A 19039-nucleotide genomic window follows, 5' to 3' on the forward strand; every position below is an offset into this window, starting at 1 on the left:
CCTTTAGTGGTAGCTTTCAAATGTATCTTCCCGGTGGTTGATATATTGAGTGGTCTCGCTTGTAAGGGAACATTGGCCCTTCTTGTAAATATGGGAATAGCAACTTTTTCGTTCAGACGGAAATATAGCTTCGCATTGCAGGTTGATTTTGTTTTGTTCCTATTGTAATGTGTCTTTTCAGGAAATGCGAGTGAGCTGGCTCCTGTTTTTAGGATCACACAGATGCACTTTACGGTTTTCCCCTCTCTCTCCAGCCTTTAGTTTCTCTCCTGGAACCCTAATATTTTCTCATCCAATGATTTGCAAAAGCGAAAAACAAAATAATGCGGTGTAACTTTTGTACCTAGGAATAGGGCTCAGTTGATTTTCAAGGAGTCCGGGAAGCAGTCCGAAGGCGAAAAGGGACTACTGTATTATCGGTGTTTTCCCCTCTACATCATTTTCTTTGCGTGACTAACTCAGTTTGTGGTCTGACAGGAGAAAACATTGAACGGTTCGAAAACTTTCCCCGTAGACTTCCCGTCCCTTTGAATAGTCGTGACTCCGTTGTAATAGTAATGCCAGGCCTCTGGCCAGATAATCGTACTGTTGAGTTTGATTTGTAAAAGAACCCCCTAAAATAAATCGAGCTGGAGCCGAAGAGCGTCACGGCCTTTGCCTGAACGCCGTGCGAGCCGTCTGGTGCGTGCCCGCTTGCCAGCTCCCCCCATTAAGAAAGGAGGGGACACTGGCATTGATCGCCGGCTTCCCGCTGAAGATGCAATTGATTTGTTTGTTCCTGTCTCTGGTTTGCTTTTTACCGTATGCAAAGCTGTGAGAATAGGGACCAAGAAGACAAAAAGCGCGTTTAAGAGAACAACTGGAGAGAGATGGCACCTTTAAGCAAAGGAAATGAGTTTGAAAGTGGGTGGGTATGGGGTTTGTGTCAAGGGTGTACAGAGAATGGCTCCTGAAAGGCAATCATTGCCTTAGATTATCTAGAAATATATTCGACCTTCACGTCACGCGTCAGCCTTTCGGGTGACAGGGAAAGGCATTAGGTGAGCTTTGTGGCACGGCTGCCTCTAAAATGAAAGCCGCAGCTTGTCGTCACGGCGCGAGGCAATTCTCCGCCGTGAACTTGCTTTGCAGAAAGAGCCGGAGGCCACCCAGCCATTTCTCCCCTCCCCGTTTATTTCAGCCCCCGTTGACTTCGGGGCTGTCTCTGGGATAGAAATAGTATTTGATCAGCCTGCCCGGATGTGTGCCCCTCTTTTCCAGGCTGATACCGTGCGGAGGGGGTGTCTTTCTCACACGACGGAGAAATCAGGTGTAAATCTAGAAGAGGGAGGAAATGTTGGGGGGGGGGAGGGGGGAGGAAAGAGAGAGGCCTAGCGGTGTGTTCAAAGGGCATCAGGCACGGGAGGGAGTTCCTGGCAGCCCCCCGGGGCGGGGGCACGGTGCTGAGCGCTCCCGGGAAATAGTAAGCGAGCCCGTGCAACGAGCCCCTCACGCTCGGGAGGAACCAACACGCCACCAAAGGCCCGTGGACGCCGGCTCGTGGGGTTTGCTACAGCTCTCAGCGGCCGGGGATGGGGCAAGGGCGTGAGGAGCGGGTCGGGCCAGACGGGGGTTGGGGAAGGGGGGGAGGAGGAATACAGGGGAGTCAGTCGCTCGCGAAGGTTGCACAAGCACGGAGCCACTAGGGGGAGATCGAGCCTCGCCCGGCAGCTCGTCGCGGCTCCATGGGCGGCTGCGCGCGGCCCTGCAAGCCGAGACCGTCCAGCCCCCGCAGCGCGGCGCAGAGAAGCGGGGTGCCCGTGGAAACCCGAGGGTGAGGTTGGTTAGACGCTTACACCGAGTCCCACCCTTCTAAGGCGGGGGGCGTAAATCACCTGAACGCGTAGAATTAGGAAAGCTAGACCCCCCCCGCCCCCATCCTGCACCTCCCCGGCTGTGTTGCACAACTCGGCCGCTAGGGGACGCCCCCCTCACTCTCTAAAGCTGCGTGTTTCCCGCAGTTGACAGGTAAGTTTCACAGAAACCCCCTTGGTCTCAGCCCGCCCCGGGCTCAAGCTGTCTCTTTAAATGCGGCTCCTGAAATATTACTCAGAAGGTTCATGGTACAATGGTGCCACCTGCAGAGGAAACCTCTGTGCTGCAAGGAACGCCTGGGGCAGCTTTTTAGGTGAGCAAGTGTAAAGCCAACGGACCGGGTCCAGATCGAACCTGGGACCTTTGTGCATGAGCCTCTACCGCATGAGCTAAAAGCCAACTGGCTGTTAAGCAGACTCATGTCATCTCTCTCTTTAGGTGGTCTTGGTGCCACTAGATGGGACAGAACACCATGCCCAGGAGGTGTGTGGGTTACACAACCAGTTGAGACTGAAGGAGGGGTGCCAAGCCCAAGTAAAGCTGTTGCAAGCCTGGATAGTTTGGGGCTACATTTTGACCTTACAGAAAACAGCTGTGTGTGGCCGTGCAAGTGGCTGCTGGAGCAGCAGTTGAGGCCTCCTGTTGGCTTAGGAGCCATAACCTAACCCTGGTTAATGGCAGTCACGTATTTTGGGGACAAGTTGATGCCTCTAAGAAACCAATGGAGTAATGTATTAGTGATGAATCCCCTTAGGAGGACTGAGTTCACAACTATTTGTAGCTATCACCTCAGTGTAGCAGAGCAATAGCAGGTATGACATGGCCTACTATGGCATGTTGTTTTGAACTGCAAGTTACCCCTTCATATAAGAGCATCTGTTTGTAAAACACTTGCAAGGAAGCTGACACCCATGCTCACTCATCCTGAGTACTCTCTTGCTGTGCATGTACTCCCATACATTTCAGTGGGACAGCTTCTGGAGTAAGGGTGCTACTGAGGTGAGCAGAGGTGACAGAATTTGGACCTTAGGAAAAAAAAATGTCAGCACCAAACAAATGCCGGGACACTCCCTTTACACAGTTCACATATAATGTTTAGAATGCTTTGCTCGCAGTTTAGAACATCACTTATTTCTAGCGTTTTAGCTGATGTTAATTCTCTTTGTTGCTGATTTAGAAGGGTTTGAACAGTTTCACCTCTGCTTCCATTTTAAAGGGGCTGATCCTGCAAAGACTTCTGCATCCCATGGATAAGATTACCCACAGGAGTAGAGGTACTTGCATGTGTGTTTGTAGTTAGCATTAACTGGACTTTCATAACCTTTAATCCCACATCCACGATCAGTGATTAGTTGTTTTAATAAATAAAACAAAACAATAATAATAATTAAATTATAAAGGGGGTTTTAAAACTGCTTAGCAGCTTCTGCTTGGAAGGGTGCAACAGTATATGTGTGTGTTTTCCAGCACTCTAACATTGTTAATGACATAAGCAATATCACATATTTGAAATGAATACACCCCCAGTTCAAATCAGAACTTACTTTGCTGGTTTCATGGAATGTTTAGTTCTTTTCCTTCTGAGTACTGTACAAGAATCAAGAGATTGTTGAGTCTCCTGTTCTTTTTGTTGAGTTTATGTTTGCACTAACAAACTCAGCAATGTTATGAGAGAATGTTATATTTAATGTATTTGTGTACATTTCAGAAGAATTGTAAGAATGTAAAAAAAAAAAATCACAAAACTGACAAATTTTTGACAAAAAGAAAAGGAGGACTTGTGGCACCTTAGAGACTAACAAATTTATTTCAGCATAAGCTTTTGTGAGCTACAGCTCACTTCATTGGATGCATCCAATGAAGTGAGCTGTAGCTCACAAAAGCTTATGCTCAAATAAATTTGTTAGTCTCTAAGGTGCCACAAGTCCTCCTTTTCTTTTTGCAGATACAAACTAAAACGGCTGCTACTCTTAAATTTTTGACAGTATCCCTGACAAAGTAAATTGTTAATGTAATTCATCTGGTATAGTGCTTACACCATAGTGGACCTGGCTGTGTATTCTATGTACATCTGCAACTCCCATTGACTTCAGTGGAGGTTCTGGGTGGGTAAGGTGTTCAGGATTAGACCCGCAGTGAGAACCGGAACAAGAAGGATTATAAACTAGAGGCAAGAGGGGAATCTTAGCCCACAATAGAGTAATAAATAATAAAATATAAAGGTGTTTTTTTTAAAAAAAAAAAAAAAAATCTAATCGTGCCTACAATTAGTTTCCCTTCTGTAGTTATAAACATAGTGTGAAATCCTGGCTCCATTGTAGACAAGGGCAAAGCGCCCACTGACTTCAATGAAGCCTCTATTTCATCCATAGTCCATAAAATTAAAATATTTACTGTGGTCCAATCCTGAATTCCTATTCATACAATAGTTCAATTAAATTATTTATTAATGATTAATTCTTTTTAATCATGTGATTTCATTTTTCAACAGTTCCCAATTTTCCATCTAAAAAGCCTTCTCAGATAGAGTCAGAGCTGAGCCCTATTAGTCACATTGTACCATTGCCCCCCACCCCCAAATCAGTTTTGTTTTAAACAGAAAACTGACTGGGTTGAATATTGTTCTGACTCTGTACTACCTCTTTCTTTCACTTTGTCCCCAGCGCTGAAAAGCGATATGTCCCAATGAGATCAGCTATTGACCACCCTAACACATTCATAATTATATATCCCAGCTGTTCCTGAGAGGTAAAGTAGAAAACTTGTGGAACTCTTCTTGTTTCAACCCTTTGCTATTCTAACAGTGATTCTTGAGCACAAAAAAGAAGTAGACTTTCCTTTTTCTTTGTGAAGTATTTCCCTAGCAACTAAACAAAGTTAAAATACATATTTTAATACTATTAGATGTGTAAGAAACCATATGTATTTTGAATGAGAAATTGGGAAGAAGGGTGGTATATTACAATTGTTAACAACGTGAGACGGAGATAGGGCTGCTTGGTTCTAATTCTGGCTATGTCAAAGGCTTACTATATGACCTTGTCAAGCTATTTAACTTTTCTTTAACTTAGTTGTCCCATTTGCAGAATGGGAATAATTTAAAACTATATATAGCTGTGTTATCTGGCCCTTTAAGAGGGGTTCAAAGATCAGCTCTAAACCTGTTCCTGGTTCAGCCTACAAATACGGCATTCTGGAACCTGTGCAGCTAGACTATGCTAGTTGTAGGCTAAGCAGCAACGAATGCTGGGAAAGGGAGTAGAGCTAGAAAGAGTTCTCTTTCCCCAGTAAGGCAGAAACTAGGGATGTAACAACTCTTTGTAGGTCATTCCACCTGAACAGATTTTATTCTTGGGTCTCTCCAATCAAAGGTCTTGGAAAGTATTTTGGAAGAATATAGGGGAAAAGTCTAAACAGAGTGCCAAAGGGCTGGTTAAAGTACTGAGTATTTGGTAGTGTTTTGGGTTATTAAGCCAGAGCCTGGGGGAAACCTGGAGAGAGCAGAAACTACTTGTTGATCGCCACCAAAGACCTGTGGCAGAAGTCCAGTGGTAAAGAATGACATGAGAGTCCCTGCACTGTAAATATTGGATTCATTTTGGACTATTTGTTTTGTTGGACTTCCCTTTAGCCTGCACTGGGAGGAGTTTTGGGAGTTGGCTAGGGGAGTAAATTAGCCTTCCACGTTGAAAACTGATTGAGCCTACACTAGATTCTGGAAAGGTAAAAGACTCAAATAGCACGGGGGAGAGGTATTGTGAGAATTGTTCACAAACTACTTGGATGTGGGGTTTTTTTTTTAAATTGCAATGTGTTATTAGAAGAGTAGTTTGGTTGCATTCACAACTAACTAGCAGCATTTTGGTATTTACAAAGGGCTGAAATGTGTTACCCATGCTTACAGTAAATGGGAATCAGAGGAACTAATTATGGAATAAGTTACTGTTCAGCATGAGTATGGGTATTGGAATCTGGTCAGAGATGGAAATATCCCTTTAACTATCGCAGCAGCCTAGGAAAATGATCCCAAACATTGCCATTTACAATAGTGTTAGTACAGTGATTTAGACCATTCTGGTGGAATACTGTAGCATTTTTATGGTAGAAGGTAGAGGAAGTTATTTTTTCCATAAGAAGCTGAACAGTCCACTGGAGTAATAGAAGGAAGATTGGGAAAGTGACTTAGATGGAATAAGGTGTTACCAAAATAAGTAAGTGGCTAGAATGTGTGATTTACAGAAATGGGCATTTACTACAGCTATGTGCAGCACAGCAAACTAAGAAATCAGACAGGGTTTAATTTTTGTTTTTTTAAACATTTCACTTTGACTGGTTTTCTTGAGTTTTGTTTCCCTCCTGTTTTCTTCCACTTTCATAACTATATTTTTGGTAGCAGATAAATAAAGGGACAATTCTGATATTAAAGATGGTTTGTGTGCCTAAAGAAATCTTGCCTGTCAAGTATATATAGTAAATTGAGAATTTTAGCGTTATCTACAAAGTGCCATTTTTCTATCTAGAAATTGTATCTTTTCCAAAGATATTAGGAATATTAAAGTATTAATAAAAAATTGAAGAAAATTTCAAATACACTAGCTAATCTTTTGACGTAGGCAACTCCGAAGTGTCTAAATTTTGTTATACAGTGACTTAGTTCTATATTGACAATACAGTAATAACTTACTGAAAAGCAAAATTGAGTGGGCACTCCTTGAGTAGCCCTTTTAATTGCTAATGAGTCATACCTACACTGGATACAGTGAGGATACAACATTAGACATTACTATTACCTGCCTATAGCTAATTTGGGAAATTCTGATGGTTGGTCCATTAAGTAATAGCAGAATGTGTGTGGGGAATTAATGCAGTTGCCTAGGTCTCAATCTGGCCAGGACACTACAGTTAATACCTCAGTTTACACTTGTGCAAATTGCCCAGGTATCTGTAGTGATGGCAAATGGTAGAGACCTTTGTTTTAAATCTTATCTGAAAGATGGTTTGACAGTCTCTACGTGTACATTCTTCCCCTTTGGAAGACTATGGTAAGTGCTATAAAAAGTATGCCTTGTGAGATATCATCTGAAAACTCAATTTACTAATTATTGTTCTGGTAAGATGTGTGGCAACATTGTATGTAAAGTTATAGGAGTCTACTGTATGATATTACTAAAGACATGTTCTCAATCTGAGGAAGAGTCACAAACAAGTTCTCCAGAGACAAAGGTGAACCTATGCCTCAGCCAGATCTCAACAAAAATCAAACGGACTCTCACCTGGTTAAGTAGCCATTCTTTGACAGGAAAGAGGATGTGGGTGAAAAAAATCATATCTTGACAAAAACAGCTAGGGGTTCCTGTCCACACAGACTTGTTTCCTGAACCTCAGCTGGAGATGATTCTCAAAGAGAAAGACACCCCAAATTATTCCTCCTGTTCTCTCTACTCATGGCATCAAGAATACTTGGAGAACAAAGGAAGCAGCACTGGACTGAGAGAGGGATCCTGACTGAAAGGAATTCAGTCAGTAAGACTGCTATACCATATGGTGAGAGACCTTTGCTTTGAATTCACTTAGCTTGTTAATTTAGATATGTTTTATTTTCTTGTAACCAATTCTGACTTTTATGCTTCATTACTTTATCTTTTATAGTTAATAAACTTGTTTTACCTAAACTAGTGTGTCTGTCATTTTATTAATAGAAAATGATATGCACAAATCCTGTTTTGCCAAACTTTACATGAGCTTGTATTGTCCAGGAGAGAGCTGGGCAATACAAGATGTACATTTCTGGGGAAAAGTCGGGGCCTGAAAATTTGCTGATGTTGATCTGCAGTGTAATTCAAGGGTATCTGGCTGTAGCACTTTTGCAGTGTAACTGGGAGTAATTTGAATGCTGGAAGCTTGTGTGTGAGCAGACCAGGTGTGGTAACTCTCACAGCAAAACAGTGTAAAAGGCATCCCATGTTGGATAACTGAGTGGACACAGCTGTTCATTTGTCCAGAATGTACCCTGGGTAATGTCCCGGTGCCACAGCAGTTCTTAAACAATATGCTGTCCAGCCAGTACAAGGAATTTCTGGCACACTAGTTCACTACTGATTCAGAGGGAGTTGAGCCATTCACCAAATAGCCTTTCTGAGTGCAAGCAAAGCAGATAACTAGCCCAATAGTCAGAAACAGTGGAATGCCATGTTTCTACAAATAAGTACTCATAACTGTGTATAAAACATTAATATCCTTCATCCTGGAGAAGTGCAGAACTAGAAATAACTTGGATAGAAAGCAGTTTATTGAATTACTCTATTATAATTGCTACAAAAGTTAGAAAAATATAATGGAAATCCCCCTCATTTTCCAAACAAGTCTCTTAAAAATATCCATGTAATATTTACAAAGACAGTAAAAATGTTTTTAAATGATTACATAGTACAATCTGTATTGATATAATCTGGAACTAGGGGTGCTGCCGCATCCCTTGACTTGAAGTAGTAATAACAACCCAATACATGGTTTCCATCTTCAGCACCCCCCCTATAAAAATAGTTCCAGCAGCACTGTATAATATAGTAATTATCTTATCTGTTTAAGAATATAAACAGCTATAGTTTCTCCAGCATAGAAATTACTCTGTATTATAAAGGGTTTTTGTTTAAAAAGCCTTCTATACTTAAAAAACCTCTTTTGCACTAAATAATCCAACCAAACATTTAAGACAGGAAAGAAACCTAGAGGTCTGGTAGTTTCCAAATAAAGAAATGTTATTTATGCCTAAGAGACCCTGAAAGGTTAAATTAATGTTGACAATCTCTACATCTAGCAGGCTTAATAACTATGATACAAGGAGGCGGTATATTGCAGATTGGATTCTGTGCTGCACTTTGGAGGAGGCACACCACAGAAAGCACAGCCCAGGAGGAAGAGTGTAAAGGGGCACGGGGGCGGAGTCATGGGGCTTTAAACCACCATTTCGTCTCCTGGATTTGAGACTCAATTTGGAGCCAAAGCATCCCTGGGGCTGACAACTTACATCAGCCTCCCCCGTGGCTGCCTACCGGTTTCTCCATTGCCCAGAATGGGCATAGTGCTCCAACTATTCCTTCTCCTGCCTCCGTTTTGCCCCTGGCATATTCTTGCACAGAGGCTGTGAGGAGGGACAGCACTGGTTTGCATGCATTGGCCCTATGCTGCTTCTCTTCTGGGAGAATTCTTTTAGGGGCTGTTGCAACCCCTTTGCAGTTCCTCTATATTGCTGAAGAGGTGTACAGGGGGTGCAGTGGTGACTAGAATCTGTCTCTATGCCTCTTTTTAGCTCTTCCTGTAACCGTTCCATAAGGTAATCTCCAAGGTTGCCTCTGCCATCTTGGGAACACACAAGCCTGTGAGCATTGGTCAGGAGGTCTCCCATCAACTTGATCTTCCGGATCTTGGGTTCAATAAATTGTTTCTTAATAGTGCTTGCACTATGAGGATCTGCATTCTCAATGCTCAGGACATAAAGCTCTTCAAAATATCCCGTCACATTTTTCCACTGAACCAATGCTACTTCAAGGGCCTTCACCACATTGGATACATGTTCACAGTTTGGTCTCTGGAAACATAAAAAGCAAGACAATTGTCAGAGTCACTGCTATTTACCTGAAACGCTTGGTCTTCCAAACAAGAAATGCATTGCAGAAGGATGCTACATTTTGCAACAGCTCCTTCCATTTCTATGCATTTACTAAATCTTTTCTGAGTCAGCGGTCAGAATTTGCCACTTCCAGTACACTTACTAACAATAACATGTTTCAATTCAGGCAGTAAGGATTCAGATAGTTGCAGCTATAATGGAGATTCATTCTCAAAAAACAACTACAAAAAAACCCCAACAAAATATCCCTCCCTCCCCCAAACCTCTTGCTCTACGCTATGAAAACTGAATGTGTTAGTTATTTAAGGGCAACTTTTTTACGCATGGCTGCTATAAATGAATGCTGTGAAGGGCATTCAGTAGTACTACACATTTAACTGTTTATAGGACACTACTTTGATACAGAAGTCTGAGGAGCCTGATTCTCCTATAACTTAAGAGTTTACACACAATTTTACTGATTTCAAGTTACTCTTGATTTATACTTGTGTAGGGAGATTAAAATTTGGCTTAAAAATCTCTGGGCCAAATTCTATTACTTCAGTTTTACACTGGTAGAACTCTACTGAGGTCAATGGACTTGCACCACAGAGAACTGAGGCCAGAATCTGGCCCTCAGTTTCAGAGTCAGTGGCAAAAGTTCTGCATAGCTACTTCTACCACAGCAACAAACACCAGACTGACTAGGGTAGCAAAATGTTAGAGAAAAATATAAATGAGTGCCCTCATTTTATCTTTGGCTAGAAAAATGAAAACCCTAGAGTCAGGGTTGCATGTCTAATAATAATAAAAAAAGTCCCTAAAGAAGAACAAGAGTTTAAGTGAATATGATTGGGGAATTAAAGTATTTGGAAAGCTAATGGTGGATAGACCCAAAAGTTGGGAGTGACAGATATATGAAAGAGCAGATTTGTCTGCTGCACACCTGGATGATTCTGGTACAGTAATGGCCTCCTCTCTCTTGAAGATATTTCAGCATGGCCTCTGCAGCTTCATTCTCTTCTTTAGCCTGCTGCCGGAAAAACTTTGAAAAGTTTGGTAGAGCCACATCAGACTGATCAAAAACTTCACCCTACATATTTAAACAACAAAAATTACTGTTAAAGTATGAAAGCCTGGAGTAGGGAGGAAAGAAGGGGGAAATTAATAGCCAACGGAATACAGGTCAATCAGCTCGAATATTTAAAGAACAAAGGAGAACATTTTCAATAGTGCTTCTAACTGCCTTTGGCACCTCTAAAAACTTCCACCCCAATTATAACAAATGGAAGTAAGTCAAATGTTCTTCCAGACCAGCTAGTCTGCATCTTTTTAAGAATACATACACACACCCCAGTTCACTGAACATTAGACATGAGACTATTGTATTGGTAACACTGTTTGCTTTGAGTGATATGCTCCTATGACTTCTAGCTTCAAATGGGTTTTTGATTTGGGGGAAAAAATTAAACAGCTATCAGAAACTGATGACTATCTTCATCTGTGGGGAAACGTATCCAGATGCTTTCACCATCACCACTAGCAGACCCAGAGGGACCCACTTAGGGTACCAAAATTATCAGCTTCCTTTTCCTCTCCACCAGAGGTAATGTGTAGGGAGGCCAAGTGTCCCCCTTAGACTGGCCTGCCGGGGTGGGGAGGGAGAGGAGCTCTGAGGGTTGGCCACTGCCAGGCTCTCTCAGGTAGAAGCAGCTCCGTCCCATTCCCCACCTAGCTGCCAGGGAGAGCAGCCAAACATGTGGGGGGAGAGGCGCAGGTAGAGAAGGACAGACCTCTCCCTTTCCCTCCCTGCAGCTAATGTGGGGCTGGGTGCAGAGGGCAGTGGCAGTGTCACTGGGCAGGGGAGACATGTGGGAAGACAAGTGTCTTCCCCTTTAGATTGTGCCCCCAGTATGGGGAGGCACCAGTTGTCTATGCTCTCCAGATACCAGCAACCTGGAGGAACCATCTCAGCCTCCTGACATCACTGTTCACTCCACTCTGAAACTGTAATGCTAGATTTTTTCTCTCTCCTTTACTGCATTGCCATTGGTTGCAGATACACTTTCATCCCACCCCTTTCCTATCTACACAGCACTTTACCTGCCCAGTATCACTCTTCTTCCCCTTATGTTTCACCCTTCTCCTGACCTCTCTTCTCTCCTTTCCCTTCTTCTGCCTAATCTCCTCATACTGAGTGCCCTCACCCCCCCACCCCAAATTGACTTACCCAGATTTCCATTTTGAAGAACAACTCCACAAGACAAAGGATTATTTAAAACAAAAAACACACACTATATTGAAACTGCTAAGGGCCCAATCCTGCTTTCCTTACATACCCAAAATTCCCATTGACTTAACTGGAAATGTTGGGTGCATTAGGAATGTAGGATTGGTCCGTTTAAGAGCTAGGACTCAGCTAAAGCTTTAACTTTAAGATATGTAAATTTGGAAATATGAAAGAGATAAAAGAAAAAAGTTACAACAGATTTGGGTCACACAAGAAAAACAGACTGCATCAGTTTAATCAACCTCTTTATAGACAATGCTGACTAGTTATTTCCCTTAGAAAATATTACTGGTAATACATAACTATACATCTATGTGTGTGTATAATTTATTTAATTATACATACACAAACCCCCTCTTAAGGGTACCACTTAGATCTACTATAAATATATTAAAAGCCAAATTCTGCCACTCTGAATTAACGTAGAGAAGTACAGTAACTTCAGACACTCCAAGATTTAAACTATGCTCAACTGTCCGTTTTATTCATATTGGGTGGAATGCAGGCAGACTGTGGAAAGCCAGTACCAAGACCTCTTCACCATTTAAGTCCCATAACACGAAGGTGCAAGGCAGACCACAGCATGTGAGGGCTTCTGGACTGTGGAAGGGGATTCTGCATTGGCCCCTGCACAGGCTGACATGAAGCATGGTGAAAGGGTAGCACTGGGGGGCCAGACAGGCAAGGAGCCAAAGGATCTACAACTATATTGATCCAGTGGTTCTATCAGCCTACACAGGAGATGTAGAGTTGCCACTCGTGCAGACTATGCCTTGGAGTAGTCTCTGCTGAGGGACTGTTGCAGCCCTGTGACCTACCTATGCACTGTGGGAGAGAAAGGTGTATGTTTGGGGGTTTGCGTATCTTCTTCTGTCCCTGAAACTCTCATTTAGAAATGTGCACAAAGCCTAAGTAATTAAATCTGACACACAGTAACCATCTACTAAAACATGCCAAGAACATGTTCAATATAACATGTCCACCCCCCAAAAAAGAACCAACCAAACCTGCAACACTCTGCTAAAGGACTATAAACCATTTATAAGAAATCAACCTACATTCCTCAGTAGCAATGTACTATACCACTTTAAATAGAAACAGAATGGTCACAGATGTATAACAGCTTCTCTTGAATCACTAGAACTCAGTTAAGAGAACAGAAGAGTATTAAAATTACATATTTTCTCATTAATACAACTTAAGATTTTATCTGAATATACCGTATGTAGGTTGTGAATTGTAATATCAATCAAATGGATTAGAACTGACTTGTCTACTATCAATTTGACTGAAAATTTTCAACCAGCCCCTGTTATAAGTGCCAAGTGTTATAATAAATCTATTAAAAAAAACCCTCTGCCTTAACAGGTGGATGTTTATCAGTTATACTTTTCATTTTTACTGGATTGACGCTTTACACCAAAGTTGATTAAAGGGTCTCACAGATACACAGAGGGTCAGATCCTGCAGTCAATCAATGGACATGTTGTCTAAGGAGTGCAGCATGGGGCACGAGATGTAGGGTGCTGATCATCCTTGCTTCCCAACAACTGATTAATAGCTTTTTTGTAAAGTACACATTTCTTTAATATCTGATATTTCGGCCTAATGTGTTGTTATTGTTTGACCTTTTGTTGTGGACTTTTGTTACTTAGAGTAAAACTAAAGACTTGTCTGCTGAAATCCAGGCATTAGCGTAAACAGATTTTTTTTTTTTAAAGTCCATGTAAGATGAAACTACTTGCTGGTCTTCACTTCAAATATCAGTGATGTTCATAGGAAAACAAACTGTTCTTTCACTGATTCACCAACACAACCAGTTTTCACCACACACAGTCTCCAATGCTTCCAAGCAATATACCCTAAAGTTGCTAGAATTCCTTATTTTTGTCCTCTCTTGTAAACTGATCTTATACACCCAGTTTCCCCACACAAGCTTTGCAGAATATACAAGGCACTGATTTGTTACTGTGTTATTATAGTTTTGTCAGCGTATCTCTAGTGATTTCAGTGGAGTTGCATTAGTGTAAAATTAGAGTAACAGTGGTGGAGCAGTCCCATGTATTTCTAAATTTAAGCACTCTCTCTTCAATCCATTAGTATTGAAAAGATCTATTCAAACGACTGCTCTGAAGCCTACAATCAGCCCTCCAATAGTTGTCAATATTAGGACAAATAACTAGTAAGACTAAATTAACAGAAGCTTAGAATTTAATCACTCTTTTGCTTCTACTGATGGATTCGTTCTTCTGGGAATAATGCTAATTTCAGCTGAAACCACAGGGAGAGAGCAGATTCTGGCCTACTGTGAACATCCAAGGTATATTTTTAACACTCACCCTAGTAATTAAAAATACTGAGCCAGATCCTCAGCTGGAGCAAATCAGTGTACGCTGAATTGCAAAGTTAAACCTGCTGTGAACCTACAAATTGCATGTCTCTGGCCTATAGTGGTCTTTCCTTTCCCCACCCTCTCAACCAACCTTCATTCAAACTGGAACAACCGAAACACTGTCATGTGCTGAAAAACAACTGGGGATTTTGATGCTATTACACATGCCAAAACTTGAACTCCATACTACCATTATACCCCAGCAGTGAGATTGGTGCCTGAGTAAAATTGGGAGTGAGGAATTGGGAATCTGGAGTTTCATTATAACTGATCTCACTGTAAGTGGGTTTCCCATTAGTATCTTTAAGACAGGGGAGGGCAAACTACAGCCCGAATCCAGCTTGTCAGGGCTTTCAATCCAGCCTGCAGGATTGCTAGCCCCGTGGCACAGCGGGGCTAAGGCAGGCTCTGCCTTATTGCCTGCCCTGGTCCCGCGCCGCTCCCAGAAGCGGCCGGCACCATGTCCCTGCAGACCCTGGGTGGGGGAAGGGGAGAGAGCGCAGAGGGCTCCGTGTGCTGCCTTTGCCTGCAGGCACTGCCCCCCACAGCTCCCACTGGCTGGGACCCATGCCAATGGGAGCTTCAGGGCAGTGCACCCCGGAGCCACCTGCCCCACCCCACCCCCAGGAGCCGCTGCAGGGACATGCTGGCCACTTCCAGGAGCAGCATGGGGCCAGGGCAGTCAGGGAGCCTGCCTTAGCCCCGCTGCCACACGAGATAAGCGCTGCCGGGCCAGAGCCCACAACCCAACCCCCTGCCCTGAGCCTCCTGCTGCACCCCACATCCCACCCCCTTGCCCTGAGCCCCTTCCTGCACCCATCCCCTGCTCTACATTCATGGCCCTGCATGCCATTTTCCCCACCCATATATGGGCCAAAAAGTTTGCCCACCCCTGCTTTAAGAGGCAGCTACACCCACAGGCTCTCATAAATTTAGCACAACACAGGGACTGCCAACTTAGGGCTCCAAGGCACCCCACCCACCACCTTGGTGCCAGGGCACGCTGTACAGCTGTTGGAACACACAGCTTCCGCCGCCCCCCCCCCCCCGGCGTGGGCTCGAGGGTGGGGGGTGTGAATGAAAGTAGCCGCAGTATCTACATTCAACAGGACGTGGCGGGGATTTCTGACCCTGGGCCTGGCCCACTTTGCCTGGGGGAGGGGTGGTGGGGGCAGCCTGAAGCAGCGGGGGAGCGACGCAGAGCCGGGGGAAGGGTGAAGCGAGCCAGGAGGCGTCAGGGGAAGGGCCGAGCGGGGCGGGGGCAGGCAGAAGGCGGCATGAAAGCGGAGCCGGGGGGGGAAGCGGGCGGCCCCCGCCGCCGCCGCCGCCTTACCAGCGCCTGGAGGCGGTAGGCGAGCTCCAGCAGGGCGCTGGTGACCCCGCACAGGCCTTCCTCCACCGCCGCCGGGAAGTTCTGCCTCGCCCGGCTGCCGACCGCGAGCTGGTGGCTCGGGCACACGGGCAGGCTGCCCCGGCGCTTCTTCAGCCGGGGCTCGGCCATGGCGGCGGGGCTCGGCCCCGCTCCCGCCGCGCGGCGCCAAGAGGCCGAGCGCGCGGCGCGGTTCCGCCTCTCACGACACAAAGAGCCGCGCGCCGCGGGCTCCCCGGGCTGCGCTCGCTGTATATAGCCGGCGCGCAGGCCCCGGCAGCGGCCGCTGGCCCCTGGGTGGGGCGCACCTTGCTGCACACCCACCGCGGTTCCTGACCCGCCTCATCGGCCCCCGAGTGCCACCCCTCCCCTCCTTCGCCTGCAGCGCGGCGGCCTCGTCCGGACCTGCCTTAGCCCGGGGAGGCGGTCGCCGCTGCACCACGTTGGCAGGCACGAAGAATAAGGCTCTGCTGCACGGCACCCAGAGGAGAGCCTGCTGGGCCTTACAGAGCAAAGAGACTGGCACGGGTCCCATCTGCTCAGCTGGCTGGGGTGGGGGGGACTGACCCCAGCCAAAGCCCGTGTGAAGTGCTACCCTCCCTGTTCGAGAGTGCTGCACTGCACTCCTGGGGATGGCTGCACAAGGTGCAGGGCAGTGGCTCAGCAGGCCCTGCCAACCCCGACCCAGGAGTTCGCAGTCTGCAAAGAATTCACCCTTTCCTGAATGCACGCTGCAAGTATTAATAACTTTTGCAACGTTTGAACTCGAGATGGGGCCAGAACCAAATTCCCCAGATGTGGGCTCAGATCTGATTTTTTGTTTTGCAGCTCAGTCCTGTTTCTGTAATGGACCAGATGATGAAAACAGAGCTTACATTAGGAAAGTTTGGATTCTGATTCATCTTTTGCATCCCCAAGTTTGACTACTTTTACACTAACAAGAATGTGAAGATTTTGACTGCAATATATTATGACACATTTGAGTTTGTTATCAAATGCACATTTTCTAACACTCACACTGAATATATATGTTTAAAATAAACTCCACACATTTACAGTGATAAAATAAACAAGAAAACTGAACATCAAACAAACAAACCAAGAAACAAAACAAACAACTAAGGGTTTTAATCAAGTGTGTGATAGATTTGGGCCAGATTTTCAACTTGAATAAATTAGCATGGTCTCACTGATCTCAACAGACATATGCTGATTTACACCAGTTGAATATCTGCCTCATTACATCTGAGGTTCTGGTTCTAGCCCATCTCCAACTCTCATACAATTGAAATAGTGTTCATACTTATACCTACAGCTGTGAGTTCACAATAGCAAATGTTGCAAGCGTCAGCAGAATCAACGTTCAGAGTTTTCTCAGCGTCAAGTCTTGCCAAGATCATGCACACACACATTTGTATTGGATATATGTCTATTAAACCATCTACAGGATCCAGTCTATTGATGTTTTGTTTACATTTAAAACTTGAGCAAAGTGGATAATAGAATTGCAAAAGACAACAGTGCCAACTAAAGAGACACTTGAGGACATTATCCTTTGAGGTACATTCCTCCACTGAAGCATGCATGTACATGCTTCCCTTTAATATCAATGGATATTAAACACAGCATGTATTGCTAGGGCTGAAAACAGCTGGTCATAACTTGTGCAATCAGATACATTACTAGGAACAGAGGTGATTTCCAAAATATTCTGGGAACCAATTGATTTATTCCAATATGTGTTTTGTCATTGGAATTAGTCCTTTAGTCTTTGGTAAGTCTCAAACTATTGTCTGTTAAGGTAACCCTATCTGGCCAGATTAAAATATCACTGATTTTTAATAAAAGTCTAATCCTCTCCTTTCTAGAATAACTTTAAAATATACTCATAAATTTCTAGGGTAAATTCTTGAGTTACTTTATCATATATAATGATAGCTGCATCTCTGTACATTATTAAAGGTAAACCCTTAATTAATATGTGCAGAAGTCAATGAACTTGAAGCACAATTAATCTCAGCACCTTTCAAATTTGATGATTTTCTGTTCAGTGATTTTCTGTTTAGTAAGCTTAATGTCACATTTTATTCTATGGAATATTTTTTCAAGCAAATCAGGTGATAGATTAAATAAAATACTACTCCCCCAAAGTCTATTCATAAATTTTCCATTGGTGTGAATCTTTATTCCATTGCACATTCTAATTGTTATTAGATGTGACTACATAAGGCAGATCAGACATAATTTGAGAATATTCTCGTAAAAAGGAAATGTGGGAAAAATGTGAATCTAAAACATATGCTTGTAGTTCAGTATTTACAGCTTAAGATATTTAAATAATCTTTATTCACACTTCCAAGGGGTGACCTCAGATTCTTCAATTTTTATTTAAATTAAATAAAAGGTTCCAACAAGCAGAATGTGAGTTAGTATGTCAGACCCTCATCCTGCAAACACTTAAGCACATACTTAATTATAAGCATTTGATTAGTCCCATTGAAGTCAATAGAACTATATACAAGTAAAGTAGGTTTGTGTTTAAACATTTGCTGAGTCTGAGTAAGGCCTGGTACATACTTAAAAACTTTGGTCAATGTAAAAGCACCCCGCCTGATTGCTGTAGCTCTGGTGACCTGACCCCCAGTGTAGACGCAGCTAGATCGACAGAAGCATTGACCTAGCTACCATCGCTCAGGGAGGTGGTGTTCCTATAGTGACAAAAAACCTCTTCCCTCTGTGTAGGCTATGTTTACACTATGGAATTATGCCAGCATGGCTATGGTTCCGTAGTAAGTACCTTACTTAATAAATTACAGTAATTTCAAAAGGAATATAGGTTTATGGTGAAAAAGAGAAAGAAAGAAATCACAATACACCACAGTTTTTGAAAGTTCCTGATGGAGAAGTGGGTGTTCCCTCTAATGGTCCGAGCAGGGTTCTGGGAGCTAGGACTTTTAGGCTCTGTCTATTCCAGGGTTTGCCACTGACTTGCTATGGTACCTTGGGCAAGTCACTTGGGATCTCTGTGTTTCAGTCAAGGATTGAAATGGGATAGCAGGGAAGAGGGAGATGGGTGTGGTACTCTTCTAAATTCCTACTTTAAACCAATGTGACACCACTTGCAGTGGACTGTGCATGCTCAGCTTGGTTTCTCAGACTGGCTCCCCTTTGTTAGGGTTCATGCCATAGGCCTTTCCTCTTCTTCTGTGAAATCAGTGTCAGTATTGCCATAGAATCATAGAAATGTAGGGCTGGAAGGAACCTTGAGAAGTCATCGAGTCCAGCCCCTATGCTGAGGCAGGCCCAAGTAAAGCTAGACCATCCCTGACGGGTGTTCGTCTAACCTGTTCTTAAAAACCTCCAATGACAGGGATTATACAACCTCTCTTGGAATTTATTATCTTGGAAGCCTATCCCAGCGCGTAACTGCCCTTCTAGTTAAAATGTTTTTCTTACTATCTAACCTTAATTTCTCTTGCTGTAGCATTAAGCCCATTACTTCTTGTCCTACGGTCAGTGAACATG

At 43.7% G+C, this 19039-nt stretch overlaps 1 protein-coding gene across 1 annotated transcript; it reads right to left on the reverse strand.

Moving 5' to 3' along the window:
- Window positions 1-8125: 8125 nt before the first annotated feature.
- On the reverse strand, window positions 8126-15853 carry LOC144265594 (ferritin light chain-like). The gene is made up of 3 exons (XM_077818329.1): window positions 15479-15853; window positions 10410-10556; window positions 8126-9442 (listed from the first exon to the last, which is right to left on the reverse strand). The coding sequence occupies exons 1-3, from the start codon at window positions 15644-15646 to the stop codon at window positions 8945-8947; spliced, it is 813 nt and encodes a 270-aa protein (XP_077674455.1). The 5' UTR covers window positions 15647-15853; the 3' UTR covers window positions 8126-8944.
- Window positions 15854-19039: the final 3186 nt, after the last annotated feature.

The sequence above is a fragment of the Eretmochelys imbricata genome, chromosome 6, assembly GCF_965152235.1.
Source record: "Eretmochelys imbricata isolate rEreImb1 chromosome 6, rEreImb1.hap1, whole genome shotgun sequence".
NCBI lineage: Eukaryota > Metazoa > Chordata > Testudines > Cheloniidae > Eretmochelys > Eretmochelys imbricata.